Source organism: Felis catus, chromosome B1, assembly GCF_018350175.1.
Source record: "Felis catus isolate Fca126 chromosome B1, F.catus_Fca126_mat1.0, whole genome shotgun sequence".
NCBI lineage: Eukaryota > Metazoa > Chordata > Mammalia > Carnivora > Felidae > Felis > Felis catus.
The window spans coordinates 101,976,839-101,995,912 of NC_058371.1; the positions used below are offsets into that span (position 1 = coordinate 101,976,839).

A 19,074-nucleotide genomic window follows, 5' to 3' on the forward strand; every position below is an offset into this window, starting at 1 on the left:
TCTCTGTCCCTCCCCTGCTCACACTCTGTCTCTCTCTCTCTCTCAAAAATAAATAAACATTTTAAAAAAAGTGTTTTGGGTTTTTTTTATTGAAGTATAGTTGACACATAATATTAGTTTCAGGTATACAAAATAGTGATTTGAATATGTCATTATGTTTTAAGTTTAAAAACATTTTGTGCTAATTTTTACTGTAAATCACTGTGTTGATAGCAGGTTACTGTGGCTCATTCGGAAAAACAAGAGGTATCTGCTGAGAAAGTATGCTTCTAGTATTATACAACCTGAGACTTGTGGCCTTTTCGCTCTATCATGTCTCTCAAACCCCTTCAATATCATGAGGCCACTTAGTAAAACAGCAAGAGTAAATAGTCATTCAATGTCTTTCTGGATGTTGCTGTTGTTTTTTCCTTAAGAAGAGGAGTTGTACACAACAGAAAAAAGTCAGAGAAATTCTAGGTAATAAGAGAAGACAGTAATAGGAAATAAGGAAGAATTCTACCATAATTAACCTAAAAGGTAATTTTCAATGCTGCTTTTATGAAGTTCTATTTCATATTAATATTTTGCATTTCATTTTACTTTTTTGGCTTTAATGAATGATTTATAATAGGGCACTTCTGTCAATTAGAAAAAATCAGAACTCAAAGTTTAACTCATAATTCCTTCTATATACACTTCACCTCTACCCATTTCCTTACACGTCCTGTGGTGTCATGAAAGAAACATAAGCATGCACTCAGAAAAAAAGGAGCTATGTAACCTGTGTAAGTTATTTAATCCTTATGGGCCTCAATTCTCCAACATGTTAAAAGGAAAAGAATAATACCTACCTTAAGTCTTCTCCGAGCATTGAGACAACATATGCAAAATGCCAGTGGTATGTGGCACACAGAAGATACACAATAAACATCATTACCCTCTTTTTCCCTTCTTACCCCATCTTACCCTTTCTATTTTCGCCTCTACCTTTCTAATTTTTATGCTAAAATTCAAATCCACAAAAACTTTCTGGGCAGTAACAGCCCACAATATTCTCTTCCTCTTATTCATATTCATTCATTCATTCATTTTCCCTCCCTCTCTTTGCCATTGATTTATACACTGTTTTGTATTATTTCTATGTACCTAGAAAACTGCTGGAGTATTAGACCCCAATTTTTTTTTTTTTTTTTTTTTTACTGGTAGAGCCCACTGTTAAGTATAAAGAGTAATGAAAGAGATGAGATTAACTAGGCATATACACTCTTATTTTGCTATAAAAACATATTTACCATAGGGATTCATCATGATAAAACAAAAAAAGTGTGTGTGTGTGCGCGCACGCGCGCACACACGTGCACGCACTGAGATGGGGTTTGGTGAAGGAGTGGACTTGTGACAGGAAAGATAAACTAATTGCAATGTCTTTCTTCTCCTCCCACCTCCCCTAACTCACACAAAAGGAGGCAACCTAAGAAAAAGAGCCCTCTAGAGCACTTGCCAGAGCAAATATTCATAGAAATACAGATTGAAACCTTTTTTCCAAAAGATAAACGAATGGTAGTGTAAGCATTTCAACTTCAGCTAACTACTGCTTAAAATGTGACAGTTGTTAATCCGTACATAAAAAACAAAGTACAAGAAAATATATTCTACTTACCAACAAGGAGCCAAACAACATTGGAATTGTGTTCTGTAAGAAAATCTTCTAATTGAGTGATACTAGGAACAATACTCTCATTCTTCCTTTGATCCATTACTGAAGTTTTTCCAGAGCAGCATCTAAAGGCCGAAGAGTTCAAATATTAAATTTAGAATCAGAGATTTATTAAACTGCAAAGGAAATCATGTAAGAGAGGAAAAAAGGTAAATTTAATAAAAGTAAAAGTTCATAAGGTAGAAAATAAAAGAGAAGCTTAAGGGCCAGATAGGAAAATGGAAATAGTTTCATTACAAAAATATTTTAGAATTTTACTTTGCTGGTGCTTTTTAGTGTTATGCCTTCTGGTGTATTTTTAATTTAAATGAAAGTTGATATACTGAATTCTTGATTAAAAGAATTAAAGGATGGGCACCTAGGTGGCTCAGTCAGTTGAGCATCCTCCCAAAGACACATAACTTGAACTTAATCTATCTTGCTTCTCTCTCTCCCAGTATATTATGATCAGTAAGGATTGTTTTATTTATCTTTGTATCCATAATACCAGTGACAGTGCCTTGAACACAGCCACTGTTTTCAAGTATTACATCATTTTAAATGGTATTTTTATCTATTATGTAAGAAAATATCTGACCTACAAGTTTTAAGACAAGCTCTCTCAATATTTTCTTTTTTTTAATTTTTTTTTAACGTTTATTTATTTTTGAGACAGAGAGAGACAGAGCATGAACAGGGGAGGGGCAGAGAGAGAGGGAGACACAGAATCCGAAGCAGGCTCCAGGCTCTGAGCCATCAGCCCAGAGCCCGACGCGGGGCTCGAACCCATGGACCGCGAGATCGTGACCTGAGCTGAAGTCCGAGGCTTAGCCGACTGAGCCACCCAGGCGCCCCAATATTTTCTTAAAAAAATTTTTTTTGATGCTTATTTATTTTTGAGAGAGAGACAGAGACACAGCGCAAGCAGAAGAGGAAACACAGAATCCAAAGTAGTTTCCAGGCTCTGAGCTGTCAGCACAGAGCCTGATGCAGTTGGATCAAACCCACAGGCTGTGATATCATGACCTAGAGCCGAAATCAGATGCTTAACTGACTGAGCCACTCAGACACCCCTCAATATTTTCATGACTCATCTATATTCTCTTCATTCTTCCTAAAATCCATGATATTCAAAACTGCTGTCTACATTAAAATAGAAATTGTGGCAATTATTATTTTTAGTGACAAAGAAAAACATGAAAATGTGAAATAGCTCAAGCAAACAGAGCATAAACTAGAGATTTATCAAAGTTCCTAGTTTAACACCACCACTACTACCACTATTTTAGGAAATACCTTTCCAAAATGATTACTTTTCAAAGTGAATTACCTGTAAAATCTTTTCAAATACTACATTCAAACTATTTTATTTCTTTCTCACTGGCATAAAAAAATCAAATTATCAAACATCTAATACTTACATTAACACTTTTAGAGACAGAATTCAAAATCTTAATTTGGTCCTTCAGAAATGGAGGTCATCCCACAAATTAGTAGGAAAAAATATAAATAATATGATAGGCAAATGAACAAAATATATAAGTAGGCAATTTACAGAGAAAGATAGTATCACTAAACATTGGGACAATCACCCAATAGTGATACAAGTAAAAATTAGAAAGACTGTAAACAACTACTTCAGCAAAAGTATGGGAAAATGGGCACTCATACACAGTTGGGGAGTAAACTACATTTGGAAAGAACAATTTATTCAAATACTGTAAGAATGTGTATACTTTAACTCGGACAGCATTACACAGTGTACTGAAAAATTTGAAAAAATATATCAATTAATAGGAAAATAATTAAATAGTTAAATATAGTATACTTTACTGGGAAATAATATGCAGCCTTTCTAAAAAAAATGAGATAGCTCTATATGGGCTGATACACAGAAAAGTCCAGGATATATGTAATGTTAGCAGGGAAAGAGCAAGTTGAGAAACAAAATGTATAGCATTCCACTTAATGTTTAAAAGAAAAAAGACCAGGGGTGCCTGGGTGGCTCAGTCGGTTGAGCGTCCGACTTTGGCTCAGGTCATGATCTCACAGTTCATGGGTTCAAGCCCCGCGTCGGGCTCTGTGCTGAAAGCTCACAGCCTGGAGCCTGCTTCAGATTCTGTGTCTCCCTCTCTTTCTGCCCCTTCCCCACTCATGCTCTGTCTCTCTCTCAAAAAACATAAAAAAAGACTATCCATTATGTATATTACATATAGACACCGTATATATACACACATATGTATATATGTGCACATATATGGAGTGTGTGTATATATACACACTTTTTTAAATCAGCAAAAACAGTGAAGCCATATTATCATTACCTCTAGAGAGAGCATTGGGAAAGACTTAGGAGGAAGGAAAAGAAACAGTGAAACAGGACTTCCACTTTTACTCTTGACACTTAGGTATTGTCTAATGTTTTACAATTGGCATATAATACTTCCATAATTTAAAAAGAAAAAGGGAGATTTGGTAACTAGAAGATAGGAAATGACAGGTGAGAGACTTTTCTTGCCCGGGCATACATGTATTGACCTCTTCTTATAACCAACCAAGAAATAGGTGTCTCCCAACCCCAAAATAACAACTCAGTCATCTGTCATTCTAGCATCATGTCTTTCTTCAGTGCTTAAATACTTAGCTTTTTAAAAAATTAAAGTGCAAATACTGAGCAAACTCAAACTTCATCACAACATCAGAAAGATCACCTTAGCATGAATTATTTGAATTGACAGCCTTGAATATAAGAATGGAAGGAATATATACTGTTCTAGAAAGGGGAGACAAGTAAGTTTCATCAAGAAAGGACATAAAGAACATTAAGAGAGATTGGGGAAGGGAGAAGGAGGAGGCAGTCATCAAAGAAAAAACAGTAGGATCCAAAGATCCTGCTTCAGACTATATTGTTCCAGAAACAGGACATTATGTGGATTGAGAGCATGGATTCTATACTAGACTAAGTTAGAACTACCAGATCTAATGTTATAGCTGTGTGACCATGGGCAAGTTACCTAACCATTCTGTGCTCTATTCCCTCATCTGTAAAACAAGAACACTAATAGTACCTACCTGACAGAGGTGAATAGTGAAAACTGATAAATTCATGTATGTAAACCATTTAGAATAGCACCCAGCACATAGTAAATAATACACCATATAAATGTTTGCTGATTGCAACCAATGCTTTTGGTGTCTTGCCCACATACTGTTAGCATTCATCTCTACACAAGATGACTGCTCATTTGGAACAACTGAATACTTTACTGAGGGCTGCTTTTGGACTGCAGAAACACGCTCAGCTTATACTCAGGGCAAGCCAGAAATGCCAAAGAGGTAACATCAATGATGGCTAGGAAAGTGGTGGATACACAACTGCAGCTTCTTTGTTCTTGATTTGGGATAACTCTGAGGCATAGTATTTTTTTAAGTTTACTTATTTATTTTTGAGAGAGAGCAGAGGAGGGGCAGAAGGGGGGGGGGGAGGGGGAGAGAGAGAGAGAGAGAGAGAGAGAGAGAGAGAGAGAGAGAGAGAGACTTCCAAGCAGGCCCCACACTGTCAGCACAGAGCCCAATGCGGGACTCAAACTCCCCAACCATGAGATCATGACCAGAGCTGAAACTAAGAAAGAGTCAGACACTTAACCGACTGAGCCACCCAGGCGCCCCTGAGGCATATTCCATTTGGTTTCCCAAGAGTTCACCAATGGTAGTGAGCTCCAGATGCCCACAGTGGTAACTGCTAGGATAATGCCCTTTACTGACTTCAATCCCTTTCCTTTCTTCCCCATTCTCCTACCAGTCTTTCCTATGATCACTTCTATACTTGAGTCCTTCCTTATCCAGGTATTGGTTCTAGGAAGACCTAAACTAAGGAACTATTTTTTTGTTTGTTTGTTTGTTACCAGTCCTATTAAATCTGAGGATAGCTTTCTTTTACATGAAAAATGATTCTGTACTTTAAAGAGATCATAAAAAAATAAATAAATAAAATTAAAAAATAAAATAAAGAGATCATAAAACCATACCATTTAAAGGACACAGTGTTAAATATTTAATATCTTTTAAAAGTTTGGTTTAATTCAGGGTGTGTGTGTATATATATATATCATGTATAATATATATATATATCATGTATAATATATATATATCATGTATAATATATATATCATGTATAATATATATATCATGTATAATATATATATATGTGTGTGTATATATATATATATATATATATATATATATATATATATGACAAAAAGAAACATTTCCTTCATCTGAACAGGAAGAAAGGAAAGGAAAGACCAAGATATGGGGAGATCTGGTGATAGAAAGATGATGGGGCGCCTGGGTGGCGCAGTCGGTTAAGCGTCCGACTTCAACCAGGTCACGATCTCGCGGTCCGTGAGTTCGAGCCCCGCGTCAGGCTCTGGGCTGATGGCTCGGAGCCTGGAGCCTGTTTCCGATTCTGTGTCTCCCTCTCTCTCTGCCCCTCCCCTGTTCATGCTCTGTCTCTCTCTGTCCCAAAAATAAATAAAAAACGTTGAAAAAAAAAATTTAAAAAAAAAAAAAAGAAAGATGAAAGAATCTGATGGCTTCCATAGATTTTTGAAAAATCAAATTCAGGGCACCTGAGTGACTCAGTTGGTTAAGCATTTGACTTCGGCTCAGGTCATGATTTCATGGTTCATGAGTTTGAGTCCCTCATCAGGTGAGCTTGAGCCCCTCTTCAGGTGAGCTCCATCCACTTCTTTTTCTTTCTCTCTCTCTCTCTCTCTCTCTGCCCCTCCCTCATGGGATTCTCTCTCTCTCTCTCAATAAAAAAAAAAAAAGTCAAATTCATATTTATCTAAAATCTCTTCTATTTCATTTTTTTTTTTTTTACTTACTACTCCAAGTTTTTTGGCACTAGTCCCATAACTTCTACAGTACCTGTTCCTTTTCTATTTTTCTTAGTTTTTAGCTTTTAATTTGTGTTTGTGACAACTGTAAGAAGAATGACCCTAAGTGGTTGGTGAAAGAAAATAATGAATAAGAGGGCCTTCATCACCACAGCTTACCCCAAGTCCCCCAATTCCACCCTACCTCAGCAATAATTATTTATCATCTCAGAAAAGGGGTGAGTGGGAGGAACTAGAGGATCTGTGCACCTGCCCACAGCTTGTCAAGAAAACTTCACTGAACTGGTTAGTTCACCTTCTTCCAAAAGAAGAGATATCATCCCATAATTTGACACAGGATTTCAGGTATAAGGTTTTCCTATATCAGGTGTAAACTGGAACAAGTCTATATATAACATTACCTATGATGTGAAAAGATCTGGTTATGAAGAGACAGAGCTTTCTTGGGTACTGTCATGGGAAAGTAAATACTGATTTAGATTTTTTGGAACAACATAGTTAAGACAGTTGCTTGATAATGTTGAGCTACTTTTTTGTTTATTCATTCAATAAATATTTATTGAGCTTAAAAATTCTGTAATACAGCTAAGAATTCTGAGTATTAAGTACAAGATTTGGAATATTTACAATAACCTTTTTAGTACGATGTCTGGAAATATAGAAAATACTAGGAAAAAAAAGGCTGTTTGAATGAATACCTGTATCTTAGCAGTTATCGTACCATATTACAATCATTACTTTAGAAGTTTGTCTCCCCTGGTAGACAAATGTTCTTAAGGATGGGTTTGCCCTACCCATTTAAGCGTAATATCTAACCAAGTTCTGTATACAGAAGTCTCTCAATAAATACTTGTTTCAGAAATGAATGAAATAAATACATCATGGAAGTACATAATTATGAGGTATCGCCAAAAGTATTAAAAAAAAAAATGATAAGTGAGTATTCCAATGTACCCAGAGCCAAAGAGATTCCTAAGTGATCTTTTTCACTCTCAAGAAAATCTGGTTTTCATTTGCTTGAGTTTAAGAAGAGGATATTCAACTTTTTAACAACCCAATTATGTGAAAAAAGTTTAATCAAATCTTACGCAACAATGAAATCACAATTCTTTGTATAAAAAGACAAATCACAATTCTTTGTATCTTCAGACCATCATATTAAAATTCTCTGCATTTAATTATAGTTCCTTTTCTAAAATGTTTTTATTGTACTGTATTGTATTGTATTGTATCTTAATTTGAGAGAAAGAGAGAGAGAGAGAGAGCGCAAACACACAAATGCACGAGCAGGGGAGGGGCAGAGAGAGAAAAGGGAGAGAATCCCAAGCAGGCTCTGAGCTGTTAGTGTAGAGCAGGGCTCGGAGACCGCGCGATCATAATCTGAGCCAGTATCAATAGTCAGACACCTAACCAACTGAGCCACCCAGGCGCCCTCAGTTCCTTTTCTATAAAAGAAACTGCATGAGTTTTAAAAGTTGGAAAATAAATGAACTTTACAGCTCTCCTCTGAACTTCATCAATATTCATATTCTCTCTACCATCAGGTAAAATTAAACACCTATTAGGACAAAGCACTTACCCTTGGCCAATTTTACTGATCTACAGTAACTGTTACAGAATATATACACTTACTTGAGAATTTTTCAGTTACTGTTTGATTTCTGCTCATATGTAACAAATTATCTGGAGATAACTTTTGTAAAAGTTCCCCATTTCAAAGTCATTTATGTCCACCTTAAAATTAAGAAGCCAGATAACTGACCCAAATATCTAAGTAAATACCAATAAAAATGAAATGTCTGAACAGACTGCTCATCTCTACTATGACATAATGACATCCCAAAACAAAAGTAAAACATAAATCATATCATGACAACATTTTTATCCAAAATGAAGTTTCAAGGATGATTAGAACATTTGAGCTATTCATTTAAACACTGACCATTCACCAATCTAAAGGTAAACGGCCTAAAACACATGACTTTCCAATTCCATGATGCTTCATAAATAAAGTATATAAAATAGGGAAGTACTTACTACAACTAATATCTCACATAAAATAAATATGTAAATTTTACATTACAAGATAGTAATGGAATATATTAACAAGGTTGTTATTACCCATTAAACATAGAGTGATTGGAAAAGCCCAATCTGACTAAAATATTTTACCTATCAGGATACAAGGCTTTAAATTCCACCATCCATCCCTTCAAGGGGAGTATTAACCAATATTATCTCTTAAAATTCAAAATAAAGCAAAAATCTATAATGTCCTAATAGATAATTATCCTCTTAAGTTAGACCAGGTATATAATTATCTCTACCGAGACAGTCATTCCAGGTTCCTTTCAGTCCCAGGATTCCAAGTGCAACAAACACAATTCACTATTAACTAACTCCAAAACCCAACAGAACTAAATGGTAAAATAACATTCTATCAGAAATAACAGAAATCATCTGGCATACTGGAACGAGGCTTTACAGTCAGATTTGAAATGGAAAGCTTGCTCTACCCCTTTAATACCTTCCTTAGCTGTGAGATAGCTTGAGCAAGTTACTGAATCTCTTTGAGCCTGTTTCCAAATGGCCATCTCTTCTCTGAAGAGATGCTCAAGGCATTAAAAACATGAAGCAAACAAGCTAACATACAGTGCCTGACAAGAAACACATTACAGCAGTGGTGCTAAGCTACTATCATAGTAAATATCATTTACTATTTTAATGATAGTAAAATTCAGCTCAACAAAAATAAAATTCAGCTCAACAAAAAAGGTGAAAGCTAAAAAAAATAAATAAAATGCATAGCAGTAGACAATGATTGAAATGTATTTCATTCCTTACAATATATGAGAAAAATACATATATTTAACTAAATAACAGAATTTTATAACCAAAAAAATTAGTTGGCACAAATAACAATCAAGAAATTAAGTTAATATGAATAACGTAGTTCTACAAATAACAGTGAGTATGATATGATTCTTAGAAGCAGATCAAGTACCAAAATACACTAGTTACCAGGCAACTATTGCTAAAGAAATATTCAGATATGGTGAGTGACAATTCAAACACTAAAAATCTGCAAACTAAACATACTTTTTAATAACGTAATCTATGCTACAAAAACTGTTCTTTATGTTATAGATGAAAGAATTTTTAACATCTCAGAAATCATATCATTCAACAAAAATGTTGCACTTTAGCACACCTCACTGCTATAGACAGAAATTTATGCTGGTTTACCTAAATACTTATTAAAAGCAAAACAAATCTCTTAAAAATCTGTAGAAAACGTATCTATTAATAGGGTAAAAAGAACAGACTTCAAACTCTCCAAACCTAGAAGAAACCATGATTCTTAAATACAATTCACTTTTAATAATCCACCAGAACTAATTTCTACCTTCAACATATTCCTTGATATGGTCAGCAATGCAAAGAGCTCAACAGTAACTGCCAAGTGAAAGATGTAATCCTCCTACTTTTACTTCCCATTCACTGGTCGTGGGGTTTTGTCTTCATTTTGTACTGACTAGTGAACACATTCTGCAAGTTTCCTTTCTTTTTGTGTGTGTGTGTGTGTTTATTTATTTTTTGGGAGAAAGAGAAAGCACAAGCAGGAGGGGCAGAGAGAAAGACAGAAGGAAGACAGAGGGAAACACAGAATCCAAAGCAGGCTCCAAGCTCTGAGCTGACAGCAGCAAGTCCGATGCAGGGCTTGAACTCATGAACCCTGAGATCATGACCTGAGCAGAAGTCGAACACTCCAACTGAGCCACCCTGGTGCCCCTCCTTCAATTCTTTTAATCAAGAATTCAATATATCAACTTTGATTTAGATTAAAAATACACCAGAAGGCATAACACTAAAAAGCACCAGCAAAATAAAATTCTAAAAGATTTTTGTAATAAATCTATTTCCATTTTCCTATCTGGCTCTTAAGGTTCTATCTTCTACCTTATGTCACTTCAGTCAGAAACCCTCCCAAATACATGTTCAAACTATTCACCCAACCAAAAAGGGTCTTTGGATGTGGGGAGAGGGAGAAACTTGTCACATGTGTTTACCAACACTCTCCTCACATCAAGTTCAAAGAAAACGTTTTCTTATTACTATGTTGCTACCCTAAGAGCCCACAAGATTCATTTAACAGCCAATTCCTGTGAGCTGACGATATTGCTACAACTGAAACTGAACTTTCATGTAAGTAAAACAACAACAAGGAAGTCTGCTTTGGGGAAGTTTTATGTGGATATGACCCATACAGTACTACTGGTGATATGAGACACAGCATTTTAAATGGATATGAATAGAAATATACTTTACGTATACATAAAAAGTGACCAAGTACAAACAGATCAATAATCTAAAATTCAGACTTTAAACATTTGGTCAATGTTCTCTTACCCTTTGAAACATTCATTCCATGGTATTAATTCACCATTAAAATGATAAAAATATAGCTATCATAACAATGGCTACAACACTTATTCAAGGTTTGCCGTGTGCTAGACACAGTGCTAAACACTTTATGTGCATTTACTCATCTAATTGTCACAAATAACTACTCATTAACAATTCCCCATTTTAAAGACGAGAAAACTATGGCACTGAGAAGCTAAGCACAAACACAGCTAAGGCCCCAGTAATTATCTCTTAGTTCTAAGTTTCGTTATATGAAAAATGAGATCCTTCCTCCCACCTCTACATTTAGAAGCTAATATGAATGCTACCAAAATTCAAATTTTGGCATAAAAAATTCATGTTTTGCCCACTATGGCATTTTTTTTTTAACCTAAAATGATTCTCTATTAAGTCAAGGGTCAACAAGCACTTTTTTTAAATAACCCTGAGTGGTAACACAAGTTGTGCAGCCTGATTAGCAGCAAAAAAGGCCAAATTATAAAGCGAACCAAATCTAACTTAACCACCTACCACTCCTCTAGAACCTCTCTCTCACCTGATCATAAAGGCAATTATTCACTGACTTTTAAAGAGCTTTTTTGCCCCTAAAGAACTTGACAATTGATAAAATGTATGGTAGTTTTAAAATGTCCAAAAACTCTTTAACATTCCTCCCTTCAAGAGGTAGAACTTAATTCCCCTCTCAGGTGTGGGCTGGACTTAGTGATACACCTATAAAAGAGTATGTCAGGAGCAATGGTGTGTAACTAAGTCAAAACTGGCATCACAGCTTCCTCCTTGTTCTCTCTTGGATCATCTGTTCCAGGGGAAGCCAGATGCCTTGTTAGGACATTTAAAAAGCCCCAGACAGATCGGCATGGTGAGGCTTTGAGGCCTCTAGCCAACAGACATGTATGTGTGCCATCATGGAAGCAAATCCTTCTGCCACAGTTGAGATGACTGAAGTTCCTGCCAAGATTTTGGCTGCAACCTCATGACAGACCCTAAACCAGAAGGACTGAGTTTAGGCGCTTCCAAATCCAGACTCACAGAAACTAAGATACTAAATATTTTAAACCACTAAATTCAGCTATAATTTGTTACTCAGCAATAGATAACTAATACAAAGTATGTGAAAAGTAATTTTGCAAGATAACTACAAGTTATCTCTATTCTGACAGTTCATACCAGTCATGTTAAGCTAAACTAATGCACTCTACTCTCCTCCAACTTACCAAAAGATGAGGAATCAGCAATAACACACCAAGAAGATTACCAATCCCATGAATGAACCATTTCCTCTCTCTACTTTAAGTGAGAGTCTCCTGCATGGACTCTGTGGAGCAACCCCTACCCTGCCTCTACATATTCATCTGTATCCGTAATCATCACCATCTCCTTAACTCCTGTCTCAGAAGTCTATCTAAAGCACCCTTGACCTGCATCCTCATTTTCCATCCCTTCCAGCTTAGTCAGTGACCTTGCTTCACTAATTATTGTCCCTCTCTCCTCTATCTTCAAATTTTATTTTTGATGTTTTTTTATCCTCAGCAAATAAAGATTATAAATCATATCACTCATACCTTTAAAAAACAAAAACTCTCAAACTCATATATCTAGTGATCCCCTCTCTATTCAATTTAGAATCAAACTTTCTGAAATAGGTAAATGACAGTACCTATTTCAATTTCCTTATCTCTTACCAGTGTGAACTGGCTCTATCCATATAATCGCTCTCGCTCAGGTCAACAACTTTTTTTAAATTTTTTTTTTTAACATTTATTTATTCTTGAAAGAGATTGAGAGAGAAAGAGAGAGAGAAACAGAGAGAAAATATGAGCGGGGGAGGGGCAGAGGGAGAGAGGGACACATAATCTAAAGCAGGCTCCAGGCTCCGAGCTGTCAGCAGAGCCCGATGCAGAGATCATGACCTGAGCCAAAGTCAGATGCTTAACCAACTGAGCCACCCAGGTGCCCCAACAACTTCTTGACATGTCTGATAGATACTTTCTTTGTCCTCATTTTATCTGATATCTCAAAGGTGTTTAATACTACCTTTTCTCCAAACTCAGTTCTTCCACTGACTTCTGTCATTCTCCTGCTTCCTTATCCATTCATTCATCTCCTTTGAGGTGTGTCTTCCTTCCAGGATAGGGATTTATTAGTCTTCCCTATCCGCATTTCTTTTCTTTTACTCTACATTTTTTCCCTGAGTGATCTCATCTAGTCACATTGCTTTTAACCATCATCTATAAGCTGAGACTCCAAATTTTATATCCCCAGCGGGGTCTTCTTAACTAAGATCTATATCCAGCTTCCTAATGACATTTCTTGGAAGTCACAGATGCCTCATAACAACAGCCCCACAACCATGTTCCCCAATCTATTGTTCTTCCTATACTGCCTCAGTAAATGGTCCCAGAATCCACTCAGTTTCTCAAGCCAGATATCAGATATCAGTTCCTTTATCCTTCAAATGTTTATTATACATTTATTATGTGCTTGCATATGACAGTAGCTCAAAATTACCCGGACTCGACTTTCTCTCAAGCCCAAAATCCTACTCAATACATCTCCTTTGCATCTGTCTAATCCATCTCCATCTTTAATTCCCATTTGCATCTCTGTACTTCTGGTTCTCATTTGCCACCTGAATTATTACAATGCCTCTTATGATCACCACTCTGCCAAACTCATCACCCTCCAACTCATCACCAGACTGTTGCCTGACCATGTCACTTCTATTCGTTATATATAAATTGCCTGAAATTTTCTCATATTAAAGAGTTAATTTTCTTAACCTCTCAAGAAATTTTTGAAATTCTATCATTATCTTTAACATGAAAAAAAATATGATGAAATGAAGTCTAGAAGAATCCTAGTATACCACTGTACCTTAGAGTAGCACTAGTAGAGTACCTTCCTTTATTAACTAAAATTATGAAAGATTTATTATAAATACAAACATTTACCATATGGGCAGTGCTGTTCTCTAGTCTTTTATATAAACCAAAAACATCTTTGCACATAGAAATAAAAAAATGTATGATATTTCACAAAAATATTACCTTCCAGGCAAAATTCACTACTCTAGTATTCTCAAGGGCCATGATGAACACTAACACTAAAAGCCTGAAATATGGTACTCAATAAACATTGATGAAATGAATTAAATATTTCTTCATCGTGTTTAACTGTGTCTTCTACTAATCTCCATAGAACTCATAATATAAAATATACTTGACTTCAACATACCTAGTATCCTGTGAAGAACAAACCAAAGTCAACTAATTTTCTTCATTTATTTTTAAAGCCTTTTATAACATGGGCATGAGCAAGAAAAAGAAAGAAAAAAATGTTAACACTTGATAGAGAATTAAGCCAAAGCTTCCCTTGGCTTTCTCCTCCCAATACACAAGCTAAGCACACAACTTAATTGTCAATCAGATATCAACAATTCAAAAGTGAGGTAAGATGAATGGCAGGTCATGTTATATACTGCCCCAACCTTCACTCTATGACCACTCAAGCAGCTTAAAACACAACTGAAGCAGAAAGTCAGATTTCGTCTATCTCAGCTTTAATTGTAAATTATTTTTTTTTAAAACTTGGCCAAAATATTTACTCAATTTTTTTCCAGAGTCTGCAGTGTTGTTTTTCTTTCTCCTTGTCTTCAGAAGGCCCACCTGCAGCGTTTCATCTTAACAAACCTGAAAAGAACATTTTAACCAATTATAGAAGATAGTTTGGCTTTATCAACATTTGCACCATTTCAGAATAAATTATTTGACTGCATGAGTGTGAATGCACACACATAGAAAGTGTTTAATGTTACTCCAATATCACATTTCCTTCTTTAAAGTTTCCAGACAAGAAATACTTCTAAACTAGAATAAGACCACGGTTTCCAAATTACAGTGTTCTAAAGCTTTTAGAACAAGGTTCCAGAAGTCAAATCCTATGTTTAAAACATAAGTGTGGCCTTAAAAAAGTTGTCCTCTCAAACTGTTTGTTCTCTGCTGGCAGGAATGGTGCCTCAGTTTCCTTCCTATTCCAAGCACCTGGCACACTTTTTATCAAATGAAAATCGCTTTGCACACTGCTCAGATACTTGGGAGATGGTAAAGCATACTGATTATGGGACCTTAAACTGGAGTCAGATTACCTGGTTTAAATCACATCTCTACTTTGTACAAGCTGATTTTTAGGGCTGCACGGTTTAGTTCATCTATAAAATGAGAGTAATAACAGACCTAACGTGATAGGATCGTTATGATGATTAAATGAGATAACATGCACATAAAATAGGTCTTACTCAACAATTATGTAAAATGAATATTCTGGTTAATTCATCTATTTTCATATTAAATGTTTATGTTTAACTTAGAATAAATCAGCTTCAATGCCATACACAGGGTGAAAGCAGTAACATGAAACCAGTTGAAACGTACACGCTTGGGCAGTTACAAAAACATGATTTTCTTACAGAGGAAATTTACAAGAATTCTTTCCATTTAACAAGCGTCCCTGTCTACTGTCAAAACTAAGGTCAATGGGGGTGGGAGTTAGGTGTGGAGGAGGGGAGAAAAGAATATACTCTGCAGAAGGAAAATCAACTTCCCTTCACCTTCCTTTGACCGTAAGATATTGTTTCCGCTGAAATGTACTCTTCAATAGTGTAGACTCAGCAAGCACCAACTCACAATACAACACACGTCCCGCCTGGATTGGGAAGGGGGAAGGTTCTAAGGCTCCACCGCCATCGGTCAGTAGACCCTACGTTAAGCAGTTCGGGGTCTGCCGCAGCCAAGGGCTCCCAGCAAGGCTAAAGCCGGAGCCTGCAGGTGCGCTTGTCCTTCCCGCCCGCGGAGTCCACACACCAAGTGGGCGCCGCCCACCCGTCTTATCACCATCCACAGGGGCCGCTCCGGCGTCGGCGCCCCCAACCATCGACTGTAATGGCTCTTCCAGGCCTTCCCATTGACCTTCTACACCCGGTCTACAGGTCCCGGTGCTGCAGGTAAGAATAGCAAACTAGGAAACGAGTCGACGCCGCAACAGCGGCGAAGAAGCCAAACCTCCAGACTCTGACCTGGCTGAGTTCCAGAGATAATGGAAAACTGCTCACCCAACCCGTCCCAGTCCGACCCGTCCCCTCACCTGGGCGAGCGCCGGGGCGGCCTGGAACCGCACCGGCGTCTTCGAGGGACGCTAAAGGCCTCGGGCAGCGGCAGCAGCGCCGAGCCGGCCCGGGCCGGCGAAGCTCTGCCCGCGCCCACACCCTCTAGCCCCGCCACCCCGGCCAGCTGCTTTAGGTCCGCCCGGGGGCCCCTAGCCACTGACACAGAGAGGGGCGGAGAAGGATGGGAGGGGTCCCAGCTAGAGCCAGGCGTCGCTGCGGCTGCGGCTGCGTCAACTGGTAGCGTCAGACGTCACGGCGCCGGCACGCCAACCAGGCCCCATCCAGGAATCTGCAGCGCCCCACCCCTTTTCTCTCCTCCTCTTCCCCTGTCCCCGCACTGTGGGTGGAGCCTGGGCCGCTTGGCGGAGGTCGGGGGCGGGTTTGGAAAAATCGCTTGCTACTTAGCCACGGGAGAGGTCAATGAATGGCCTTCCTGAGGCCAGGAGACCGAGACGCGCGGATAAGACCAGGAACGTTAACAAAAAGGACAATCAAACCGGTGCTATGAAGTGAAATGAATCCTCTCGGAATAGAGAATAATATTTTTATGACCTTATCAATATAAGGTGCTTGATTGTATGAAATGAAACTACATTGACTCAATTGAGTCTGTTATTATATTAATGAAAAGTGGTTTGATGCTCACCATTTTTAAACAGACTCTTAATATTATTTAGCAGGTGAACCAAGGCAAATGACTTTCTGGAGTTGGAGAATTATCTCAGATATATTGCACACTTCTTATGTACGAATTGTGATAAGAAGAGGAAAGTGGAAAGCCGTCTTAGCTCTATGGAAGCTTTCTGAGTGCTTGGGACAGATGTGGAATATGCACATAAGACAACTAGAAGTGCGCACAGTGATACGCTAGCAATAGCAAACAATGTTAAACATGGGCCAGGCGCTGTTCTAAGATTTTATATTTATTGATTCATTTAACCCTCCCCAAACCCTGCAAGGTAAATACTCATTATCCCTTCTATCCTCATTTCACAAATTAAAAACTAAGGTACAGAAAGGTTAAATAACTTGCCAAACTGTACCATAAATATGAAGGTATGAAGAGATTAAATAGCTTGGAAAGCGAGGTTTTCAACCCAAGCAGGGTGGCTCCAAAGTTCATGCTATTAAGCACTACTGTATACTTTATACTGCCTCAAGTTCTAAATGTCTAAAACTCTAGTTCTGACTTCCTTCCTGAGCTGAAGTACCATATCTCCTAAGGTTTTCAAGTGGGAGTTTCACTCTTACCTGAAAAGGAACAGATGTGAAACCAAATATAAAATAAAGCCAGAAAAGGTTAAACATGTGAGATACCATATTGCATATAAGATACTTTTATTGCATGTAAGGAAATAGAGGCCCTGGCAGAAATGATTTAAAAGGCTGGATAGAAGCCAAGAAGAGAAAAACATATACCTATCTTAGTTGCTTCCACCTGCTACCACGACACTCCTACCACTCTTATTTGAATTACCTCTTTAGGGTTTATTTCTCCTCTTCTACAAAGACATTAATTTCAACAGTCTTTCAAAGTCTGTAAGAATCCCAATCATTCTCAAGCTTTGTTCTCTAATAAGGCACCAGGAACCCCACATGAATTAAAATTTGTCACAGCCAAACTACTTACTTTGCCCAAGAACGAAACTGTCCCAGTACAAATTCTCTGGACTAGAAATTACCTAGATGTGGTTCAGTTTCAAAAAGTGAACTAAATTGCCCTGAAGCTAAGAGGGAAGAGGGGAAAAGAAATGGAGATTGAACAGAATAAATCTCTAATGGTGTAGTTTCAGGTACAATGGAAGGATTATTTAAGGATGAGAGGGATTACGTTCAAAACAATCCACAGGTGTAGACAGCCACCAAATTATCCAAATTTAGTTGCTTTCTATTTACGTTGATATTTTCATCATGAAATGTTTTACAGTAGAGTAAAATAAAATGTGCTTCAAAAACTAAATATATGTTAAGAAAATTTTTAAAAATTAACAATATGCTAAGTGCCAGGCACTTGGCTAATAATGCCTTATATGCACAAGCCCATAATGTAAATACCACTTGTGGATGGATAAGGAAGTTTAGAAAACTTAAATAACTTGTCCAAGGTCACACAAACTAGAAAGTGGAACCAAAGCTTGAACTCAAGTGAGTCTGACTCAAACACCTATTATCTTTCACTACCCTATACTAGATCCAAGTTAAAAAAAACTTATGAATTGTAGAACATCAACATACAATAATGTAAAACCACAACTACTTTACAGATAATTTTAAAACAGTGTTAAAGCAGCATGTTATCTGTATTTTAACACATAAAGGAATTTACTGCCACCAAATTCAATATGTTAAAGTTGCTTGAATGTTTAATTCCGGTTTTTATTTCTCTATCATTTAAGAATTTCTTAAAACCACAATGTCTTCATGTATAAACTTGAGCTGTCAGTGCTCATATGTTTTAACCCAGCTATTCCACTTCTAGAAATGAATCATACAGATATCTTCACACATGACCAAAATGTACAAGCTATCCATTGCTGCATCGTTCATAAAAATAAAAAATTAACAACCTAAAAGTGTTCAATTCTAGAAGACTAGTTGAAAAATTATGGAACATCCATAGAGTTGCAAAAAGAAATGTGGTAGCTATAAATGCACTGGTAGGAGATGATCTGCTGTGTATATTATAAAAAAGATGAAGAGCATGGGGTGCCTGGGTGGCTCAGTCGGTTAAGCGTCCAACTCTTGATTTCAGCTCAGGTCATGATCTCATGGTTCCTGCGTTACAGCCCCACGGGGGCTTTGAGCCTACAGCATAGAGCCTGCTTAGAATTCTCTCTCTCCCTTTCTCTCTGTCCCTCCCCCTTCCTCCCTCCCTCTCTCTCTGAAAATAAATAAACTTAAAAAAG

At 37.2% G+C, this 19,074-nt stretch overlaps 1 protein-coding gene across 10 annotated transcripts in view; it reads right to left on the reverse strand.

Annotated features, from left to right (window-relative positions):
* Positions 1-16,284, reverse strand: part of KIAA1109 (transmembrane protein KIAA1109 homolog) — a 211,542-nt gene extending 195,258 nt beyond the window's left edge. For 9 of the 10 annotated variants that reach the window (XM_045055906.1, XM_045055911.1, XM_045055905.1 and 6 more), the window contains exons 1-3: positions 16,147-16,284; positions 14,612-14,696; positions 1,643-1,764 (exon numbers count right to left, since the gene is read on the reverse strand). In XM_045055906.1, coding sequence (XP_044911841.1) covers positions 1,643-1,739 — 97 coding nt within the window. In that variant the 5' untranslated portion in view covers positions 1,740-1,764; positions 14,612-14,696; positions 16,147-16,284. Of the gene's footprint in view, positions 1-1,642; positions 1,765-14,241; positions 14,301-14,611; positions 14,697-16,146 lie in introns of all 10 variants that reach the window. The other variant, XM_045055904.1, reaches the window with a different exon arrangement.
* Between the last annotated feature and the right edge of the window lie 2,790 nt (positions 16,285-19,074).